The sequence below is a fragment of the Spermophilus citellus genome (genome assembly GCF_964194105.1).
Source record: "Spermophilus citellus genome assembly, chromosome: 11".
Lineage (NCBI taxonomy): Eukaryota > Metazoa > Chordata > Mammalia > Rodentia > Sciuridae > Spermophilus > Spermophilus citellus.
The window spans coordinates 130,663,398-130,684,810 of NC_138192.1; the positions used below are offsets into that span (position 1 = coordinate 130,663,398).

A 21,413-nucleotide genomic window follows, 5' to 3' on the forward strand; every position below is an offset into this window, starting at 1 on the left:
TGTTTATTGAGGTTTGCCTTTTAATCCTTCCAGATGACAAAGTCCCAATCCATTGCCTAGTAATTCTGTTATTAAAGTCACATTGTGGTTCAGGGCATGATGCTCCTTGGAGGCAAAGATCATAAACCTGGAAAACACATAAGCCGGATAGGTCAATAGTTGTCATTCATTAATCAAGGCTCCTCTGAGTAAATGATTGACAGCAGGCATAATACATTTTCACAAATTGATGAGCACACCTACGTGAACAGTTCTGGTATCTAAGTACCTGGACTTCTTCTGCCTACTGTATCCCTTGAGCTTTGTGTCCAAGCAGCTGGATTGTTGGGGGCTCAGCTATAACATGGCTTCTGCTCTTTTGCCTGCCGTCCTTCCTCTGTGTGTGAGTTTGCTGCTGGCATCTGGCTCTGCCCAGGCAGGCAAGCTGCTGGTGGTGCCCATGGATGGCAGTCACTGGTTTACCATGCGGTCAGTTGTGGAGAAACTCGTCCACAGAGGAAATGAGGTGGTTGCTGTCATGCCAGAGGTGAGTTGGCAACTGGGACAGTCACTGAATTTTACGGTGAAGACGTATTCAACTTCTTACACTCTGGAGGACTTGGACAGAGATTTCAAGATTTTTGCTGACACTCAATGGAAAACTCCAGAACAAAGTATGTATGGTCTAGCAATGGGTTCATCCAAAGCATTTTTTGACATCACTTTTTCACGGTGTAGGAGTTTGTTTAATGACAAGAAGCTAGTGGAATACTTAAAGGAGAGCTCTTTTGATGCAGTGTTTATGGATCCTTTTGATGTGTGTGGCTTAGTTGTTGCCAAATACTTTTCACTTCCATCCGTGGTCTTCACCAGGGTAGTGTTTTGCCATCACCTTGAAGATGGTGCACAGTGTCCCAGTCCTCTGTCTTATGTTCCCAGATTTTTAATGATGTCCTCAGATGTTTTGAGTTTCATGGAGAGAGTAAGGAATCATCTAATATACTTGGAAGAGCATTTATTTTGCCCTTTTTTTTCCAAACTGCCTTGGAAGTCGCCTCTGAAATTCTCCCAACACCTGTCACAATAGGTGATCTCTTCAGCCAAATATCTATTTGGTTGTTACGAAGTGACTTTGTTTTGGACTATCCCAGACCTGTGATGCCCAACATGATCTTCATTGGTGGAATCAACTGCCACCAGGGGAAGCCACTACCCAAGGTATGTTGTCTCTTCTTTAGCACACTGAGAACAATTTGGCCTTGAATGTTAAAAAGAGAAACTTTTCTCAACAGTGACTTGTTATTTATATGTGTCATACTTGGTGTTTCTTTCTGGTTTCATGAATTATTTTTTTCAATTTATTTAACTATAGGTTTGCAAACATTAGAATTCTAACCTCATTGATCCATGCATATATGCAATTGATATAATTATATATAATATTATGGTCGTATTTTTTTCTTTTTTTTTTTTTCAGGTCACATTTTAATAGTGTCTCATACTACACTGGCAAAACATTCCTTTATTTAATACTATGTTTCCTCCTATAGAAAAGTGCTCTTGGGCTGGAGCTGGGGCTCAGCGGTAGAGCGCTAACCTAGCATGTGCAAGGCCCTGGGTTCGATCCTCAGCACCACATAAAAATAAATAAATAAAATAAAGGTATTGTGTCCAACTACAACTAAAAAAATAAAATATTTTAAAAACAAAATAAAGAAAAGTGCTCCAGTATTTTTCTGCATCTTCTCAATTTCTTGATAATTTTCATGTACATGAAGATATCTAATACAAAACTTATATCTACTTTTAAAAAATAATGTGCAATAATGGACTGGACATAGTGTTCTTGAGCTTGCATTTTTCATTTGCCAACAGATATTTGACATGTTCAGCAGCCAGTGGGTATGGATGTAACGTTTTCATTTGTTGATAGCATTAAAACCTTTACTTTGTATCTTTCTTACTTTACCTAACCAATGGTGATAGATAATGAAGCCTTTTTTCTTTTGACTTTATGAACAGAAGTTTTGTAAGCATTTAAAAATTTTCTTTGCCTTCAAATATTTCCTTGTTTTTGCTTTTATCTCAGGAGGCCAGCATCATAGGCATAGAGTTGCTGAGATTGATGGTATGCATATGTCACATGTGTATACCCACGCTGTGGTTATAGTTTGGCCATAACTTTTCTAGCATCAGATGTCAAACTTTAAAAGTTTGTTAACTTTAACAAATTTATAACTTTAAAATGTGCTAATTTTCTGGGAAAAATACTATGTGTATCTCCTGTACTTTTTACATTCTGTTTTCATAGATATATTGGCCATTTGCATATCCTCATTTGTAAATTACATATTCACATTTGTTAATACTTTTAAACAGGGCTTTTTGCTTTTTTATAATGGAATTAGGAATATCAACACTTAACATTTTAAAATATGTATAGTGCAAATAACTTTTCATTGGCTGTTTTTCATCTTTGTCATACAGTATTTTCACTTAAAAACTTTTTTTGAAGTTGTAAATGAACAACATGCCTCTATTTTATTTGATTATTTTCATGTGGTGCTAAGGATCAAACCCAGTGCCTCACAAGTGTTAGGCAAGTGCTCTGCCACTGAGCTACAGCCCCAGACTCCAGTGTTTTCCCATTAAGTAGTTAAATTGTTTAACTTCCATTTACTGGTTTCTGGATTTCAAATTGCTTATGTCTTTCAGGTCTAGCATATATAAACAATAAAGTCCTCCAATATTGATGACATTATTTTTAGTGAGATCTTTAATTTATACAGAATAAGGATCTAATTTTAATTATTTTCTCAAAGTATAGTCCATCGTCCCACAACTTTTAGAATAATTCCATTCTTTATCTATGGAATTGAAATGTATCTTTATCAAGTTTTAATTTTTTATGTTCTTTGTATCTGCTTCTGAACTCTGTTTTGTCCTACCAACTTATTTACCCATTCATGCTGTGATACCATGTTTTGATTAAGTAACTTTTTAGTAAGTTTTAATATCTGTTAGTCAAACCTTATAGTTATTATTTTTATTTCTGAATTTCTCATAATGTATTCTCCTTCATATAATTGAAAATTATTTTGTTTCATTCTAAGAAATAAAAACAAACCATTAGGGATTCTCTTAATATTACATTAAATATTCTTCTTGTTAAAAAGTGATTGACATGTTTTGCTTTTTGCTTTTGTCCTCTTGTTTAGGATAATGTAATACATTTAATTTATTCACATATATTCTTTAACGCCCCTTGGTAAAAAGTCATATTATTTATGTAAGCATTTTTCTTAAAATATATTCCCAGGCATTTTGCTATCTTTGAAACTATTTTCCCCAGGCAATTTATATTTCAATTTTGTAGTGTTTGTTGGTAAAGTGCAGCTTTGGATTTTCTTCATTTATGTTGTATGTACTCATATTTCTAATTTCTCTTATGATTTTTTTTTGAGATTCTGCCTCTGCAAGTAATTTGTTCCATGATTTTTGTACTACTTGTATTAGTCAGCTTCATGTTACTGTTATGAAATACCCAAGGCAATTAACCTATTTAGAGAAAAGATTTGTTTTTGGCTACTGGGTCTAAAGTTTTCAGTCTCACATTGAGTGGTCCCATCACTTTGTATCTCTGGTTTGAGTGGTACATTGTGGAAGTCTTGGTGGGGTAAACTATGCACCTCAGGAGCCTGGATGCAAAGAGCAAGATACGAAGGGGCTGGCATTCCACAATGCCCTTCAAGTACACACCCCAATGACCTAAGGACCTCCCTTGAGCTCCCCCACCGCTTTAAGGTTCTATCACCTCCCAAGAGCATCACCATGGGGGCCAAGCCATTAACACTAGATCTTTAGGATTCAAACCAAAGAATGACTTATTTTGTTCATTGGAGCATATATTTCCAAACACTGTGTAATGAAACAGCATGTCTAGGCAGTTTAAATTGGGATTCAATCATTTAGACTTGTAAAATCCTGACCAATACAAGAATTAATAATATTGGTATGTACATAGTAATAAATGTTCAATGCCTGATGTCTCACTTCAGTTTTTTTATGGATGGATTATTCATTTCTATTGGCTATTGTACCGTCTTCCATGTTCAAAAGACCTTATAGCAGAATCAGATTCTCTTGACATATTTTTAGGGATTTAGTGAGAATATCTTTTCAGCCTACTGATGGGTTATTTGGAATGGGTTGAGGAGGATAGCTTCCTGCCCTGGAGGTTCATTGGACAACTCTGTGGTTGGGCTGGGACACCCAGGTTAGGGACTCAAGGTAGGATGATTTTCCTTCATGCTTCAGAAGGTAAGGAGCTCAACTTTGTGAGTATTCTGTGGGGTTGTCAGATACCTCTGATCAAGTGCCGCAACAGGCAGCAAACTGTGGTACCACCAAGATCTTTTCTGAGCCCTGTGACCTCTGCCTCCTTTTTTGTTTCTACCTGACCACAGGTAGATTAGACACACCTTTCCATGTTCTCTGTGAGAAGAGACAAAAATGGGCTTCCTGGGAAGCTTCTTGTGGTGCTAGGATAGCTGGATGACTGTCTTTCTCTTTTCCCCAGGAAAATCCTTCACAACTGGTGATGTGCCAATTTGGGGTAGGCAGTGGGGTAGCACAATTGGAGTGAAAACATTCTTTTTACCCTTCTAATTTGGATTTTATTAAGTTCTGAGGACCATAAACTTGTCTCAGGCTTCTTTCTAAGTTCTGGGGTTTACAAAAGGAGTTCTAGACAGTGGGTAGATACAGGGTGAACATTCTTCAAGGGGGAGGGGCGCCTGAGTTGTCCTAAATTTCTGTCTTGCAGACATCACTCTAATCATTTTTATTTCTCAAGGACAATCATCTGAAAGTGGCCAAGTGACAAAGGTAATAGTTGATGAAACAAATGTCGAAGAACAGTTAGGGTCCTAGAAGAAGCCATCGTATGTTCTAACTAGGACGATAGACCTAGGTTGGCTGTAGAATTCCTCTCTAAATGCTTTTCAGGGTGTTCTCTGAAAAGGACCACCAGGTTCACTCATGAAGGTATCTGGTAACTTCCACAAAGTAATTGGGTCTGATGCAACAAATATTCCTTGTATATGCTATGTATAAGCCATAGTGTGGATCCTTTAGAAGAGTGTGAAAACATTAAGTCATATCCCATGACTCAAGGGGCACCCAGTAGAGTGTGGATGACAATGCATAGATTCTTGAATGACAGTCCTTTGATGATTGTGGTGAGCTTTTAGCAGAGGCTTAAATCCCTGGCTAGGACTTAAAAGCAAGTGAGAAAGAACAAGGCATTTCATCAGAATGCTCTGGCAAGCTTGGGTAGTGGACTATCCACAGCATTGGACATATCAAGGGGAAATTATTTAAAATAGATGATCATATGATCAAGAATATGAATAACAATAAATGCTGGTGAGGATGTAGGGTAAAAGGTACACTTGCACATTGTTGGTGGCACTACAGACTAGTTTAACCACTCTGGAAAGCAGTATGGAGATTCCTCAAAAAATTAGGGATGGAGCCACCATATGATGCAGCTTGCCCTGCTCCTTGGTATTTTCCCCAGAGAGCTAAAATCAGTATACTACATCAATATAGCCACCTCAATATTTATAGCAGCACAATTCACAGTAGCTAAATTATGGAATCAAGAAATTGTGGTACATATATATGTATATGTATATATATCCTATTCAGCCATTAAAAGAAATGAAATTATGGCATTTTCTGTTAAATGGATGGAAATGGAGAATATCATCCTGAGTGAAATAAGCCAAACTCAGAAACTCAAAGGTCAAAAGTTTCCTCTCATATGTGGAAATTAGAGTAAAATAAAGGAAAAGGGAGAGGGAAGGATAGGATAATAAAAAGAACCAATCAAATATAAATAAATAAATATGTGAGTGAAAGGAAGTCTAGTAGAGTAGAGGAAGGAGAACCAGAGAGGGGGAGGACTGGAGGGAAAAGGGGGAGAGAAAAGAGGGGATCATGATCTGGAATGGATTTATATGCTGTCTGAGTTTGCTGGGATGACCCAAATACTATGTATATCTATAAAGCTCTAATAAAAAACAAACAAATCTCCAGCCTTCAGCAGAGTAATGAATGATAGATAGTTACATATATTTTGCTAAGCAAAGTCATACATTTAATAATTACTATTAATATCGAGTAGCCATGGATTAATTCTGATTTTCACAAAGTCCAGCAAGGTGTATCATGTTCTCCCCATTTTATGGATGACAAAAATAAACCTCCAGAATTCATTGACCTGATATAATAAAGAGTTAGTAATTACAAAAATAAATAAAACAGATGATTATCACCTTCCACCAGATCCCCTGACTGATCCATGTAGCCTCATGTTGTTGGCCTCATGTTAGCATTTCAGAGGCCTCAGAAGGGTGAGAGAGAAAACAGGACAAGCAGCAATGCCTATCCACGGCAGAGTGGTTTGTGAACAGCACTCAGTGCCTGTGAGGAGCTCAGGATGCCAGTGTTTCCTTGATCAGTTCTCAGCAAGGGCCCTTGCTGATCTGAAGATAAATCAAGCTTGAGTCAAATTACCTTTCATTTTTATCTCTCTGAGTCTTCAAGGTCCAAACACCTTACCTAGTGACTCTGTTTCTAAAGTCATGTTGCAACAGGGCATGATTCTCCTCAAGGCAGAGATCATGAAGCTACTCCTCTCTGGAAAACCGACTGGTAGACACCTCAGCAAATGCTGCTCATTTATTATTGCTCTTCTGAGTAAACAATTGGCAGTGGGTGTAAATTATTTTAATGAACTTATGAATACACACCCTCTCCTGACACAGATTTTGTGCCTGTACTTCTTCTGCCTACTGTAGTCCCTGAGCATAGAATCCAAGCAGCTGGATTGTGGGGGCTTAGCTATCCCATGGCTCCTGCTCTTTTGCCTGCCGCCCTTCCTCTGTGTGTGTGTCTGCTGCTGGCATCTGGCTCTGCCCAGGCAGGCAAGCTGCTGGTGGTGCCCATGGATGGCAGCCACTGGTTTACCATGCGGTCAGTTGTGGAGAAACTCGTCCACAGAGGGAATGAGGTGGTTGCTGTCATGCCAAAGGTGAGTTGGCAACTGGGACAGTCATTGAATTTTACGGTGAAGACTTATTCAACTTCTTATACTCTGGAGGACTTGGAACATGCGTTCAAAGTTTTCGTTGAGACTCAAATGAAAAATCCAGACCAACGTTTATTGTCTACATTATTTGGTTCGTCCAATGGTTTTTTTGAACTACATTTTACCCATTGTAGGAGTTTGTTTAATGACAAGAAGTTAGTAGAATACTTACAGGAGAGCTCTTTTGATGCAGTGTTTATGGATCCTTTTGACGTGTGTGGTCTCATTATTGCCAAGTACTTTTCACTCCCATCTGTGGTCTTCACCAGGGGAGTGTTCTGCCATTACCTTGAAGAAGGTGCTCAGTGCCCCAGTCCTCTGTCCTACATTCCCAGACTTTATTTTGGTTACTCAGATGCCATGACTTTCAAGGAGAGAGTACAGAACCTTATAAACCACTTGGGGGAGCGTTTGTTTTGCCCATATTTCTTGAAAACCACCCTGGAAAGCGCCTCTGAAATTCTCCAAGCCCCTGTCACACCATATGATCTCTTCAGCCAAGTATCCATTTGGTTGCTGCGAACTGACTTTGTTTTAGACTATCCCAGACCTGTGATGCCCAATATGATCTTCATTGGTGGAATCAACTGCCACCAGGGGAAGCCACTGGCCAAGGTATGTGTGTCTCCCTTAGCACACTGAGGGAACCCTGGCTTTGGGCGTTAAGAAAGATTCTTTCCTGAGCTGTGATTCTTTATTTATAGTGGGTCTGTTTGGAATTTCTTCCTGGTTCAACAGATTATTTTGTGCCATCTTCTCTCAAAGGCCTCTCAGTGTCAGGGAAGGGAGAAGTAGGGTCCCCATAGTTTGCTGGGCCTTTAGGTTTTACAAGATGTGAGGAGTGACATGGAGTATTTTAAAAGATGGTTCAATATAGTTTTGAGAATCTGGATCCTGGAGTCATCCAATCTTGAGTTCATAGATTCCCCAGCCCTAAAAGTTACATACCCTTGGGTGTCCCGTCCGGCAGGATACATCAACGTGGGCAGCGAACCTAGATGGGGAGGAATGAAGGGACAAGAGACATGAAGGTTGACAGCAAGACAGGAGTCTGATCAAGCTGCAGACTTTTATTGTTCACACAGGGGTATTTATATGCTGGGGATGGGGAAGCTCTCTAATCAGCAATTGCTGGATGTGGGTGGTAAAACTGCCAGCTGCAAGATGTCTGATGACCCTGATAACCGCAGGATGTTCCAGGGAGATAGGTAGCTGCAGGATGCCTCCCAGGCAGGATGTCTCCCAGGGGGCTGTCAGGCTAATCTTTGAAGGAGAATTTCCTTCTAGTCCCCGACACTTGGGTAAAAACCTCAGTTTCTAATTTGAATGAATGGAGGTAAAACAGTACACCACACAGAGCTGCTACCCAGGTGAACTATGATAATGCATGCAGACTGTCTGGTATATGGCAATGAATTGACAGTAGCCATTATTAAGTGGATAATGTGTACTTTCAAGCATGATTATTTCTTTTTTTAAAATTTTTTTATTGGTTGTTCACAACATTACAAAGCTCTTGACATATCATATTTCATACATTAGATTGAAGTGGGTTATGAACCCCCAATTTTACCCCAAATGCAGATTGCAGAATCACGTCGGTTACACATCCACAATTTTACATAATACCCTATTAGTAATTGTTGTATTCTGCTAACTTTCCTATCCCCTACTATCCCCCCTCCCCTCCCCTCCCATCTTCTCTCTCTACCCCATCTACTGTAATTCCTCTCCATGTTTATTTTTCCCATTCCCCTCACAACCTCTTATATGTAATTTTGTATAGCAATGAGGGTCTCCCTTCATTTCCATGCAATTTCCCTTTTCTCTCCCTTTCCCTCCCATCTCATGTCTCTGTTTAATGTTACTCTTTTCTTCCTACTCTTCCTCCCTGCTCTGTTCATAGTTGCTCTCATTATATCAAAGAAGACATTTGGTATTTGTTTTTTAGGGATTGGCTAGCTTCACTAAGCATAATCTGCTCTAGTGCCATCCATTTCCCTGCAAATTCTATGATTTTGTCATTTTTTATTGCTGCATAGTACTCCATTGTGTATAGATGCCACATTTTTTTTTATCCATTCATCTATTGAAGGGCATCTGGGTTGGTTCCACAGTCTAGCTATTATGAATTGTGCTGCTATGAACATCGATGTGGCAATATCCCTGTAGCATGCTCTTTTAAGGTCTTCAGGGAATAGTCTGAGAAGGGCAATAGCAGGGTCAAATGGTGGTTCCATTCCCAGCTTTCTCAGGAATCTCCAAACTGCTTTCCAAATTGGCCGAACCAATTTGCAGTCCCACCAGCAATGTACAAGTGTATCCTTTTCTCCACATCCTCGCCAGCACTTGTTGTTGTTTGACTTCATAGTGGCTGCCAATCTTACTGGAGTGAGATGGTATCTTAGGGTGGTTTTGATTTGCATTTCTCTGACTGCTAGAGATGGTGAGCATTTTTTCATGTACTTGTTGATTGATTGTATGTCCTCCTCTGAGAAGTGTCTGTTCAGGTCCTTGGCCCATTTGTTGATTGGGTTATTTGTTATCTTATTGTCTAATTTTTTGAGTTCTTTGTATACTCTGGATATTAGGGCTCTATCTGAAGTGTGAGGAGTAAAAATTTGTTCCCATGATGTAGGCTTCCTATTTACCTCTCTTATTGTTTCTCTTGCTGAGAAAAAACTTTTAAGTTTAATTAAGTCCCATTTGTTGATTCTTGTTATTAACTCTTGTGCTATGGGTGTCCTTTAAGGAATTTGGAGCCCGACCCCACAATATGTAGATCGAAGCCAACTTTTTCTTCTGTCAGATGCAGAGTCTCTGATTTGATATCAAGCTCCTTGATCCATTTTGAGTTAACTTTTGTGCATGGCGAGAGAAAGGGATTCAGTTTCATTTTGTTGCATATGGATTTCCAGTTTTCCCAACACCATTTGTTGAAGATGCTATCCTTCCTCCATTGCATGCTTTTAGCCCCTTTATCAAATATAAGATAGTTGTAACTTTGTGGATTAGTCTCTGTGTCCTCTATTCTATACCATTGGTCCACCCGCCTGTTTTGGTACCAGTACCATGCTGTTTTTGTCACTATTGCTCTGTAATATAGTTTGAAATCTGGTATCGCTATACCACCTGATTCACACTTCCTGCTTAGAATTGCTTTTGCTATTCTGGGTCTTTTATTTTTCCATATGAATTTCATGATTGCTTTATCTATTTCTACAAGAAATGCCGTTGGGATTTTGATTGGCATTGCATTAAACCTATAGAGAACTTTTGGTAATATCGCCATTTTGATGATGTTAGTTCTGCCTATCCATGAACAGGGTATATTTTTCCATCTTCTAAGATCTTCTTCTACTTCTCTCTTTAGGGTTCTGTAGTTTTCATTGTATAAATCTTTCACCTCTTTTGTTAGGTTAATTCCCAAGTATTTTATTTTTTTTTGAGGATATTGTGAATGGAGTGTTTTTCCTCATTTCCGTTTCAGAAGTTTTGTCACTGATATACAGAAATGCCTTTGATTTATGCGTGTTGATTTTATATCCTGCCACTTTGCTGAATTCATTTATTAGTTCTAGTAGTTTCTTTGTAGACCCTTTTGGGTCTTCTAGGTATAGAATCATGTCATCTGCAAATAGTGATAATTTAAGTTCTTCTTTTCCAATTTTTATGCCTTTAATTTCTTTCGTCTGTCTAATTGCTCTGGGCAGTGTTTCGAGAACTATATTGAATAGAAGTGGTGATAGAGGGCATCCCTGTCTTGTTCCGGATTTTAGAGGGAATGCCTTTAACTTTTGTCCATTCAGAATGATGCTAGCCTGAGGCTTAGCATAGATAGCTTTTACAATGTCAAGGTAAGTTCCTGTTATCCCTAGTTTTTCTAATGTTTTGAACATAAAGGGATGCTGTACTTTGTCGAATGCTTTCTCTGCATCTATCGAGATGATCATATGGTTCTTATCTTTAAGTCTATTGATGTGGTGAATAACATTTATTGATTTCCATATGTTGAACCATCCTTGCATCCCAGGGATGAATCCTACTTGATCATGGTGCACAATTTTTTTGATGTGTTTTTGTATTCGATTCGCCAGAATTTTATTGAGGATTTTTGCATCTAGGTTCATTAGAGATATTGGTCTGTAGTTTTCTTTCTTTGAGGTGTCTTTGTCTGGTTTCGGAATCAGGGTGATGTTGGCCTCATAGAATGAATTTGGAAGAGCTCCCTCTTTTTCTATTTCCTGAAATAACTTGAAAAGTATTGGTATTAATTCTTCTTTAAAGGTTTTGTAAAACTCCGCTGTATACCCATCCGGTCCTGGGCTTTTCTTGGTTGGTAGTCTTTTGATGGCTTCTTCAATTTCATCCATTGATATTGGTCTGTTCAAATTGTGTGTATCCTCCTGACTCAGTCTGGGCAAATCATATGACTTAAGAAATTTATCGATGTCTTCACTATCTTCTATTTTATTGGAATATAGGTTTTCAAAATAATTTCTAATTGTCTTCTGTATTTCTGTAGCATCTGTTGTGATATTGTCTTTTTCATCCCGTGTGTTAGTAATTTGAGTTCTCTCTCTTCTTCTCTTCGTTAGCATGGCTAAAGGTCTGTCGATCTTATTTATTTTTTTGAAGAACCAACTTTTAGTTTTGTTAATTTTTTCAATAGTTTCTTTTGTTTCAATTTCATTGATTTCCGCTCTCATTTTAATTATTTCTTGCCTTCTGCTACATTTGCTGTTGTTTTGCTCTTCCTTTTCTAGGGCTTTGAGATGAAGTGTGAGCTCATTTATTTGTTGGTTTTTTTCTTTTTTTGAGGAATGACCACCAGGCAATGAATTTTCCTCTTAAAACTGCTTTCATTGTGTCCCATAGATTCTGATATGTTGTGTCTGTATTTTCATTTATCTCTAAGAATTTTTTGATTTCCTCCTTTATGTCTTCTGTAACCCATTGATCATTCAGTAACATATTGTTCATTTTCCATGTGATGTAGGATTTTTCCTTCCTTCTTTTATCATTGATTTCCAGTTTCATTCCATTAGGATCAGATAAAATGCATGGTATTATCTCCACCCCTTTATATTTACTGAGGGTTGCCCTATGGCATAATATATGGTCTATTTTTGAGAAGGATCCATGTGCTGCTGAGAAAAAAGTATATCCATTTGATGCTGGTTGATATATTCTATATATGTCAGTTAAGTCTAGGTTATTGATTGTGATATTGAGTTCTGTAGTTTCTTTATTCAACTTTTGTTTGGAGGATCTGTCCAATGGTGAGAGAGGTGTGTTGAAGTCACCCATAATTATTGTGTTGTGGTCTATTTGATTCTTGAACTTGAGGAGAATTTGTTTTATGAATGTCGCAGCACCATTATTTGGTGCATAAATATTGATAATTGTTATGTCTTGTTGGTGAATGGTTCCTTTTAACAGTATATAATGACCTTCTTTATCCCTTTTGATTAACTTAGTCTTGAAGTCGATTTTATTCGATATGAGGATGGCCACCCCTGCTTGCTTACGAGGACCGTGTGCGTGGTATATTTTTTCCCATCCTTTCACCTTCAGCCTGTGTATGTCTTTTCCAATCAGATGTGTCTCCTGGAGGCAGCATATTGTTGGATTTGTTTTTTTAATCCATGATACCAGCCTATGTCGCTTTATTGGAGAGTTTAAGCCATTAACATTCAGAGTTACTATTGATATATGGTTTGAACTTCCATCCATGTTTGATTGTTTATCCTTTTTTAAAAAAATTTAGTTTGTTTCTCCATGATTATCTTTCCCCTCGCCCTCTGTCTTTACTGAGGCACTTCCCACTGATGATTTTGGTTATTGTTTTTCATTTCTTCCTTGTGTAGTGTTTTGCTCAAAATGCTTTGCAATGCTGGTTTTCTGGCTGCAAATTCTTTTAACTTTTGTTTATGATGAAAGATTTTTATTTCGTTGTCATACCTGAGGCTTAATTTTGCTGGATACAGAATTCTTGGTTGGCATCCATTGTCTTTCAGTGTTTGAAATACATTGTTCCATGACCTTCTTGCTTTCAGTGTCTGTGATGAAAAATCCGCTGTTAACCTTATTGGTTTACCCCTGAATGTAATCTGTCTCCTTTCTCTTGTAGCTTTTAATATTTTCTCTTTGTTGTGTATATTGGATATCTTCATAACAATTTGTCTTGGCGTTGGTCTACTGTGATTTTGTGTGCTCGGTGTCCTGTATGCATCTTCAATTTGTATATCTGTTTCCTTTTTTATTTCTGGAAAGTTTTCTGTAATTATTTCATTCAGCAGGTTACTCATTCCCTTGGTTTGAATCTCTGTACCTTCTTCTATCCTGATGACTCGTAAGTTTGGTTTTCTTATGTTATCCCATAACTCTTGGATGTTTTTCTCGTGATTTTTTACCAGCCTTTCTGAGTTAGCTAGACTCTTTTCAAGATGATATATTTTGTCTTCATTATCTGACGTTCTGGCTTCTACTTGCTCCACTCTCTTAGTGATACTCTCAATTGAGTTTTTAATTTGGTTTATCGTTTCCTTCATTTCTAGAATTATTGTTTGATTATTTTTTATAATCTCTATCTCCTGATAAAGATGCTTAACTTCTTCTTTTATCTGTTTATGTAATTCATTCTCAATGTGTTCTTTCGCTGCTTGAATTTGCTGTCTTGTATCCTCTTTAAGGTTCCATTCCATCTGTCTAAGGTGTTCCTTGAGTTCTTTATATGACCATTTTTTCTGATGACTCTAGGTCCTCCTGAATATTTAGGCTGTCCTGCATTGTTTGTACTCCTTTTCTTCCTTGCTTTTTGAAGCTGTTCATGTTACTTCTTGTTCTGTTTGACTGCTGAGTTACTGTTTACTCTTATAAATTTATTTGATGCTTGGGAGGAAAGGTATTAGAAGGGAAGGGAAGAAGTCACTAAAGAGAATGAGAGTAAGCAGGTAGAATTCAAGGAAGGGGGGATAAGAGAAATGAAAAGACAAAAGAAGAAAAAAATAGGAAATAAAAAAATAAAAAAATTTAAAAACAAAATAAAAAAATTAAAATTAAAATTAGAAGAAAAAAAAATTTTAAAAAAATTGTAAAAAAAAATTTAAAAAAAAACAAGAAAGAAAAATGAAAATGAAAGAAAAACCCAAATCAAAAAAAAAAAAAGAGAAAAGAAAAAAAAGAAAAAAAAAACTAATAAATGCAGTCTTAGAGTTTGATTAACTTCTCTTCCAGTAGGTGGCGCTGTGCCCACCAGGTCAAGTTTCTCCTGTCAATACTCGGGAACCAATCACTGTGCAGCAGCTCCTCCCAGACTGGGCAAGTCTCCAATCCTGAGTGTCTAGCGCCTCCTCTTGTGTCTAGTCACTTCCCACTTTTCCTCTAGCCAGGCCCCTCTCACGGGTGCCGCTCATCACAATACTGGCTACACGCCAGGTCTGCTGCTCCCGGGAGCCCTGTTTTCATGAATGACTGGGCACACTCTCCCTGTTTGCCATTCCCTCAGACCCTAAGTTTGTAGAGCTTGGGGCTGAGAATCCTCAGCGAATTTTACTTGCCCTCCGGTAGCCACGCCCCCGGTAGCTGGTGCAAGAGGCCTCAGCAGTCAGCCCTGGTGGGAGCAGTAGTTCCGCGCCGTGGGTCCCGCTCCACCTCTGATTCACTCGGGCTGGCTATCGCGCTCACGGGAGAGCTGGGAGGGGCCCTTACGGGAGAGCTGGGAGGGGCCCCTAAGGTTTCCCCGATGTGTGGAGAGGGAAGGCTAGGGAATTACACACCTGTAGCTGCAGGTTTCAATGAAGTTATCTCCTCCGCCGCAGTCTGATGACGTCAGTTCTCTGCCATGGTGGTATCTCTTGCAAATGGCGACAGTTCGTTTCCCTTTGCCGGGTGACCAATGCAACGGGTGGGTCCTTACTGTCTCTCCCAAGCCCCGTTTCAAACCTGTGGCCACTACCTATGAAGGCTCGGTAGGCATTTACCTCCGTAGGATCAGAAGGGCTGACCAGTTGTTTCAGCTGGATGGATTAGTGCTGAGTCACAGCTGTTTGTCTGCGGGAAGCAGGCGAACGGGAGCTTGAATTCAGCTGATCCGGGCTCAGTGTGTGTTCTGAGAGGCCCAGACTGTTCGCCCCAGATCCACGTCAGCTCAGCATTGCCTAGTGATCCTGAGCAAACAGATTTAGGTTGTTTACGACTCCCTATGCCTGCACAGCTGAAGAGGTCAGAGACTTGATCTCTCCGCGCCCACTGCCATGTTGGAATCCCTCAAGCATGATTATTTCTAACCTCCACAGTGGTGGTAAATTAACCATGCCTTCAGACTCTCTTCAAAACACCTTTATCAGATGTCAACAATTCTCCTCTTGTTGTGAGCCTCCCATGAATTGTTGAAACTTTTGGTGAGTGACATGTTCCTCCCAGGGAGAGTTTACAAAGGAAATATAACAAATGTTATATTTGTATAATGCTGCACTTTGGTCAGAATTATTTGTAGCACCTATGTTGCAGATTATGCAACTGAGGCACCAGAGGTTGATTGAATTACCCATGGTTATACTTCTGGTAAACGAGAGAGCCTGATTCAAAATCTGGACATTCTTTAAAAAAATAGTGTATAATCCACATACTATAAAGTCCACATTTTGAAAATATACAATTCAGTGGTTTTCAGTGTGTTTGCGGATATCTCAACCCCTACCTCTACCTAATTCCAGATTATTTTCTTCCCACTGAATGGAATGTTCTGTTATATGCCTTTGGTCTTACGTGTCATTCAAGTCCAGTGTCTCCCTATTACTTCTGTGTTTGGATTCACATCTGGTTCTTATTTTGTGTCTAGGATTTACATTTGGCTCTTTTTTATGTCTCTAGTGTTCAACTTGCTTTTTTCATGTACTGTTTCCCAGATGTCATTAAATTTTCTGTTCATATATTTGTATAGTTTGTTGAACTTTGTATTATTCTGAAGTCTTTGTCAGTTGTTTCCTAATCTTGGTTTCTTTGGTGTCTATTATTGAAACTTTATTAATTTCTTTTGGCAGTATCATGATTTGATGATTCCTTGTAATACTCGCGTTTTTGTATTGTTGTCTACTCATTGGAAGAGGCAGCCCCCTCTTGTGGAATATAGAGGTGTTCTTTGGCAGGGATAGTTCTGTACTTCTAGTGTATATTTCTGGAAGGGCTGGCTAACACCACCCTGGGCAGGAAGGGCTTATTCTTTCTTTAAACTCAATTATTTCCACATTCCTATACTTATCTCAGTAGACTAGTGCCCTAGGAGAAAGGTGCCTAGGTCAAATGGTACAGGCATATTGCATATTCCTGGATGACTGGGCCTCTGCCTTTGCATTTATCTTGGGTGCATCTGCTGACCAGGTTCTACTAACAGGTGGAGCTGCTGGCTGGATATAATGATGGCTTCTGTTCAGTCCATTCTGAAGATCTATTCCCTGTTTGGACAATTACAGTGTTTGAGATGTCTACTTGGACAGGATTGAGGCCTCTCACACTTATTCATTAAAATAGAGTAAGTGTCAGGCTAGATACAATGTTCTTTACTTTATTTTTCACTTGCAAATAAATCATAGATATCATTAAAAGTCAATAATCACAGATTTAACATGCTCTTTTAATAATCATATAATTTCTTTATTTTGAACGTACCTTAGTTTTTTTTAACCAATCTGTATTGATAGATATTTAGGGTTTTCTTTGCTCTCGTGAATAACATTGTAGCAAACATTCGTAAATACTTTCTTTGAACGCAACTATTTCTACATTCATGTCCTTATCTCAGTAGACTAGTGCCCTAGGAGAAAGGTGCCTGGGTCAAAAGGTACAGGCATATTATATTTTGATAAACTTGAGAAACCAATTTCAAATCTTGAGCCACCTCACACTAAGATCAATGATATATGAGAGTTGTACTTTTCCCATACCCTCCAGCTCAAGATGTTGTCCAACTTTTAAAACTTGGTTAATTTGGGGGGCAATAGTATTGAGTGTAGCTGCTTCAATTTTCATTTCCTATTTTTATAGATGTATTGATCATTTGCATTTTCTTTTATGAATTATAGAATCACATTTTAAAATCATTTTTATATGGCTATATATCTTTTTATAACTAATTGCTATAAACCTTTTGAGTACTAGGTTAAGACAGCTTTTTCTATATGTGCTGAAAATATTTTTATATTGATTGTTCTTCACCTTTTGTCACTTTCACTTTTGGAGATTCAACCTGTTAAATTTATTTTGAATGGTTTCTATATTTTAACTTGTTTAGGTCTTTCTAAGCCTAATGCATATAAACATTCTCTCCATATGATGTTTTAAAATTTTAATCCCTTCAAATGTTTTTCTTAGTTCTTTTTAAGTTTGTTCTTTATCGAGGTACATGATAGTAGAGTGTATTTTGACATATTATACATACATTGAGTAGAACTTATTTTAACCCCTCAGTAGACATGGGTTGGTTTTGGTCGTTTTACAGAATAACATCAATTGACTATTTTTTCATTATTTAATGTGAAGGATCCTTAATTCAAAAAAATCTATTGAAAGCTGCAGTACCTACAGAGTGCTGGGATGTGGCCATCATCAAATGAGCATGGCTTTTCCTGGCAGAGTGTGTTGTCTAACAGAAAGGCAGACTTTAGTCAGTTACGAATTGTGAAACATAGTCTGAGACAACAGTAAAGGGTGTAAAGAGAACTAATCAATGTGTTGAGCTGAGAAGATGTCAGGGGCAGCAAGAAGTCCAATGGCATGAGTTTTTAAATATTTAGAACCCTGTCATGCCTCCTTCTCATCCCTAGTATCCCAAGGTGCCTACAATAAACACAAGTGAGAGAAAGTTCTGCATCCTCTTAGCAGTCCTTCTGTTATGGCTTTGTTACTGGCCTAGGCCCCTCCACACTGCTTATGGACTCTGGGACCACCTGTGACATTGCTGCAAGTCTCAGGGAAAGTCATAGTCACAGCCCCTAGTAGGAAGGTGCCCATTGCAAATGACTCTATACAGCCTGGTACCATCATGTGTGATTCAGACTTGACCATTTTGGACCTGCGCCAAGAGAAATCTGATGGCACAGTTACACAACCCCAATCAAGTGAAAGAGATTGCAGCCCATATCAGGTACACTATCTATGTAACCCAATGAGCAGGATGGTCATGGATTTATTGTCATAAAGTTTTATTTTTAAAACTGTTTACTAAGATGCAAATTAATTTGATTTTGCCATTTTAGTATCCTGGATTCAGCCTCTTTCTTTATTCAAGCATCAATGTTCTGTAGGTCCTATGAGCTCTTGTAGCTCCTGGCCCCTTGTCATGGGTTGGGGGCAATTCAAGCATCTAGAAGAGTAGTACCCAGGAAGTGGACATCTCCCCAGGATCCACTGTTCCAGCCCCCTCTCTGCTCTTGCTGGAAATAGCCCCAGCACACGTTAACATCTCCTCTCTCCTTGAAGTGCCAGGAGACCTCCTTTCACTCTGGGGAATATGCTCCTCAGACAGAGGTGGGTTCCATCCCAGGACCTGCGTCCTCACTGCAGTGATTTATGCCCAAGGCCTGCACCACTGGTCTGCAGTAAATCTGAGGAAAGGTCGGCCTTTGTCTGCACACCAAGGGCATTGAGACCCCACCACTCATGGCTGAACCAGCCTCCAGGACAGGCCTTCTCTTGTGACTACCAGACATGTCAGATTATTCTCTCTAATGCCCAGTGTGGAACACACACACACACACACACACACACACACACACACACACACACATCTCATTCTAGAAAGACGATAGTCAAATCTCATGGGGCAACAGAGAAGAATTTCCAAACACCATCGAAGCTTGCAGGGCACCATTCTGGTGATGCTGTGTCAAGTGATGTTACTTCCTGTTATTCATCTCCTTCCTGACAAGTCCCTTAGGCCCTTCAGTCTTGCTTGGAGTTAGAACATAAGCCACTTGGTTTCCAGAGCAAAACTCTGCTTGGAAGGGTTCAGACCATGAATCTCAGCAGAGTGGGAGGCTCCATGCAGTGCACCTGGGACTGGAGCCCTCCTGCTCCTCCTTCCTCAGCCGGGAGCCATTCTCTCTCCAGAGGTACTTGTTCTGATGGCAAGGGACCCTGCCTAGCTCCTGTGTGCCCCAGAAGGTGAACCTGCACTGTGCTTCCTTTGCAGTCCTCACTGGGGTTTCACTGCTGTGTGGGTGGAACCAAATCAGGATGCTGGCACCCTGCTGCCACTGGTCACTGTAAATAGGCACCCTGCTGGCACCTCTCTCCTAGGAGAGGCCCTAGAGGCTGCCCCTGCCCAGACAGAGCTGTCTCTGCATGCTTGAACATGAATATGCATCTTGGCTGGATGTGTGGGGCCAGCCCTGCTCATGGGATGGCCCTTCAATCTGTTCCTCAGGTTTCTTCTCCTCCACAGGGCCCCAGCTTGCATCTAGTGTCAAAGTCACAGGTTAGGACAGGCCCTGGTGTGCCAGTTCGAATGTGCGTGACTAGCTCTGGGTGAGTCTGTTCCAATAATTCCAGGAACAACCTGTCACTGGGATAGCCTCCTTTCCACACCTATTGTTCTGTGGGCACCCTTTCAGCAGCGCCATAAACAGGCAGAACAAATGTGAACCCCTGACCCTTGGTCTGAATTGAGAAATTGCAAGTCATATGAATTGTCCACTGGTTGATGGGTGGCCAGAGCAGAAGCAGACACCAGGCTTTTTGACTCTTACTCCAGGGCTGCCACCACGTGCTGAGTAGACTCAGACTTCTCCAGTCTTAATTTCCTGAAGGCAAGCCACAGATTACCTGTTGTGACACTGTGGTATATAATGATAAATGAATCTTTGGTATTTCTTCCCATTTCCTACGCAGAGCACTGAAAACCCTTATAATTTCCTAAGTGGTGGGAGGATAAAGGTAGATGGAGTTGTTGTCCATAATAAGCCCCTTTAACCACAGCTGGGTCTAGCTGATGCGGGAATTTGGAAAGCCCATAAGGGGGGGTCAGTTGCCAGAGGAACCAAGCAGGTGATTAGAGGGAAGAGAGGAGAAAGGGGCTGAAGGGTGAGCTGGTCACCAATGGCCAGAGATTCAATCACTCATGCCTATTGCGAAGGAAGCCTGCAGGAAACACAACAAGGTCGGATGCAGAGAGATGCAGGTGGCCGAAGGCAGGGAGGCTGCGGCGCTGCGGGAGGAGAGTGGGAATCCTGTCCCCCTTCACCCACCCTAGAAGCTGCTGCTTCATCTGGCTGTTCATCTGCATCCTGTGGAATACCCTTGCTGGTAATCCAGTCCCTGGCCATTTCCTTGGTCTGTGTGACTTTCTAGTAAAGGACTGAGGACAGGAAGTGAGTATGGGTACCTCTGGTATGTAGGCAGGTCATACAGAGTTGTGGATATGTGAAGTGGGGACAGTCCCATGGGATGCAGCCCTGGAGTCCTGAGCTCAACATGACTCTTTTGGGGTCAGAATGACCTGACCTGTGGACGTCCTGCTGGTGTAGCAGGATTGGTTCCAGTGAGGGTAGGTCGCTGCACCTCTTGCCCCAGGAGTGCTCTGTGCTGACCTAGAGTGTGTAAGGGGAGGGTTGGCTTTTCCTTAGGCATGTGCTCCAGAGGAGGGACCGACTCCTTGAAAAGGAGCATGTGGTCTTGGCCCATTCCTGGTTCACGAGGGAATCCTCTTGACTTCAATGAAGAATGAACATGGGGTGTGAGATTGAGACAGACAGGCCAACCCAATGCTCATTTATTCATTCAGCAAAGATTTATGGAGAGCCTACTGTATGCCAGACATTGCTGTGGATGCTGGGGATGAGCAGAGAACAAAGCAAACATGGTCCCTGCCCTTAAGGCGCTCCCAGGAATGGAGAGACAGCAGTAAATAAGCAATAGGTTGGTTTGTGAAGGAGGGAAGGGGCTTGGGAGTGTCGCTGGGCTGTTTCATAATGAGGGAAGGTGAGGTTAAAGGCCCCAGCAGCCCTGAAAAGAAGGGAGTGACCACTCAGTCATCATCATCATCTCGAGCAGGGATTGGCAAACGATAGCCACAGGCCGACTCTAGCCCACGGCTGGATGTTACTGGAACACGTCCAGCCCATCTGTTGCTATCATCTGCGGTGGCACTCCTGCCACAGTGGCAGGGCTGAGTCATTACCAAAGAGACAGGGTGGCCTGGAAACCTAAAAGGTGTTCTATTCGAGCCTTTATAGTAGACGTCTTCCAACCCTAATCTACACCAGATGGGAGTGGGCGT

General features: G+C 40.3%; 1 protein-coding gene and 1 pseudogene across 2 annotated transcripts in view; both read left to right on the plus strand.

Moving 5' to 3' along the window:
- Positions 1 to 343: 343 nt before the first annotated feature.
- On the plus strand, positions 344 to 1,893 carry LOC308630955 (UDP-glucuronosyltransferase 1A9-like; annotated as a pseudogene). Its single transcript has 2 exons — positions 344 to 1,197; positions 1,855 to 1,893. The product of its transcript is annotated as a UDP-glucuronosyltransferase 1A9-like (transcript).
- Positions 1,894 to 6,895: 5,002 nt separating this feature from the next.
- LOC308631175 (UDP-glucuronosyltransferase 1A6-like) overlaps positions 6,896 to 21,413 on the plus strand; it is a gene marked incomplete at both ends in the record, with an annotated part of 53,092 nt that continues 38,574 nt past the window's right edge. Inside the window, one exon of the mRNA XM_081262169.1 lies at positions 6,896 to 7,750. Within this exon, the coding sequence (XP_081118295.1) occupies positions 6,896 to 7,750 (855 nt within the window). The remainder of the gene's footprint in view (positions 7,751 to 21,413) is intronic.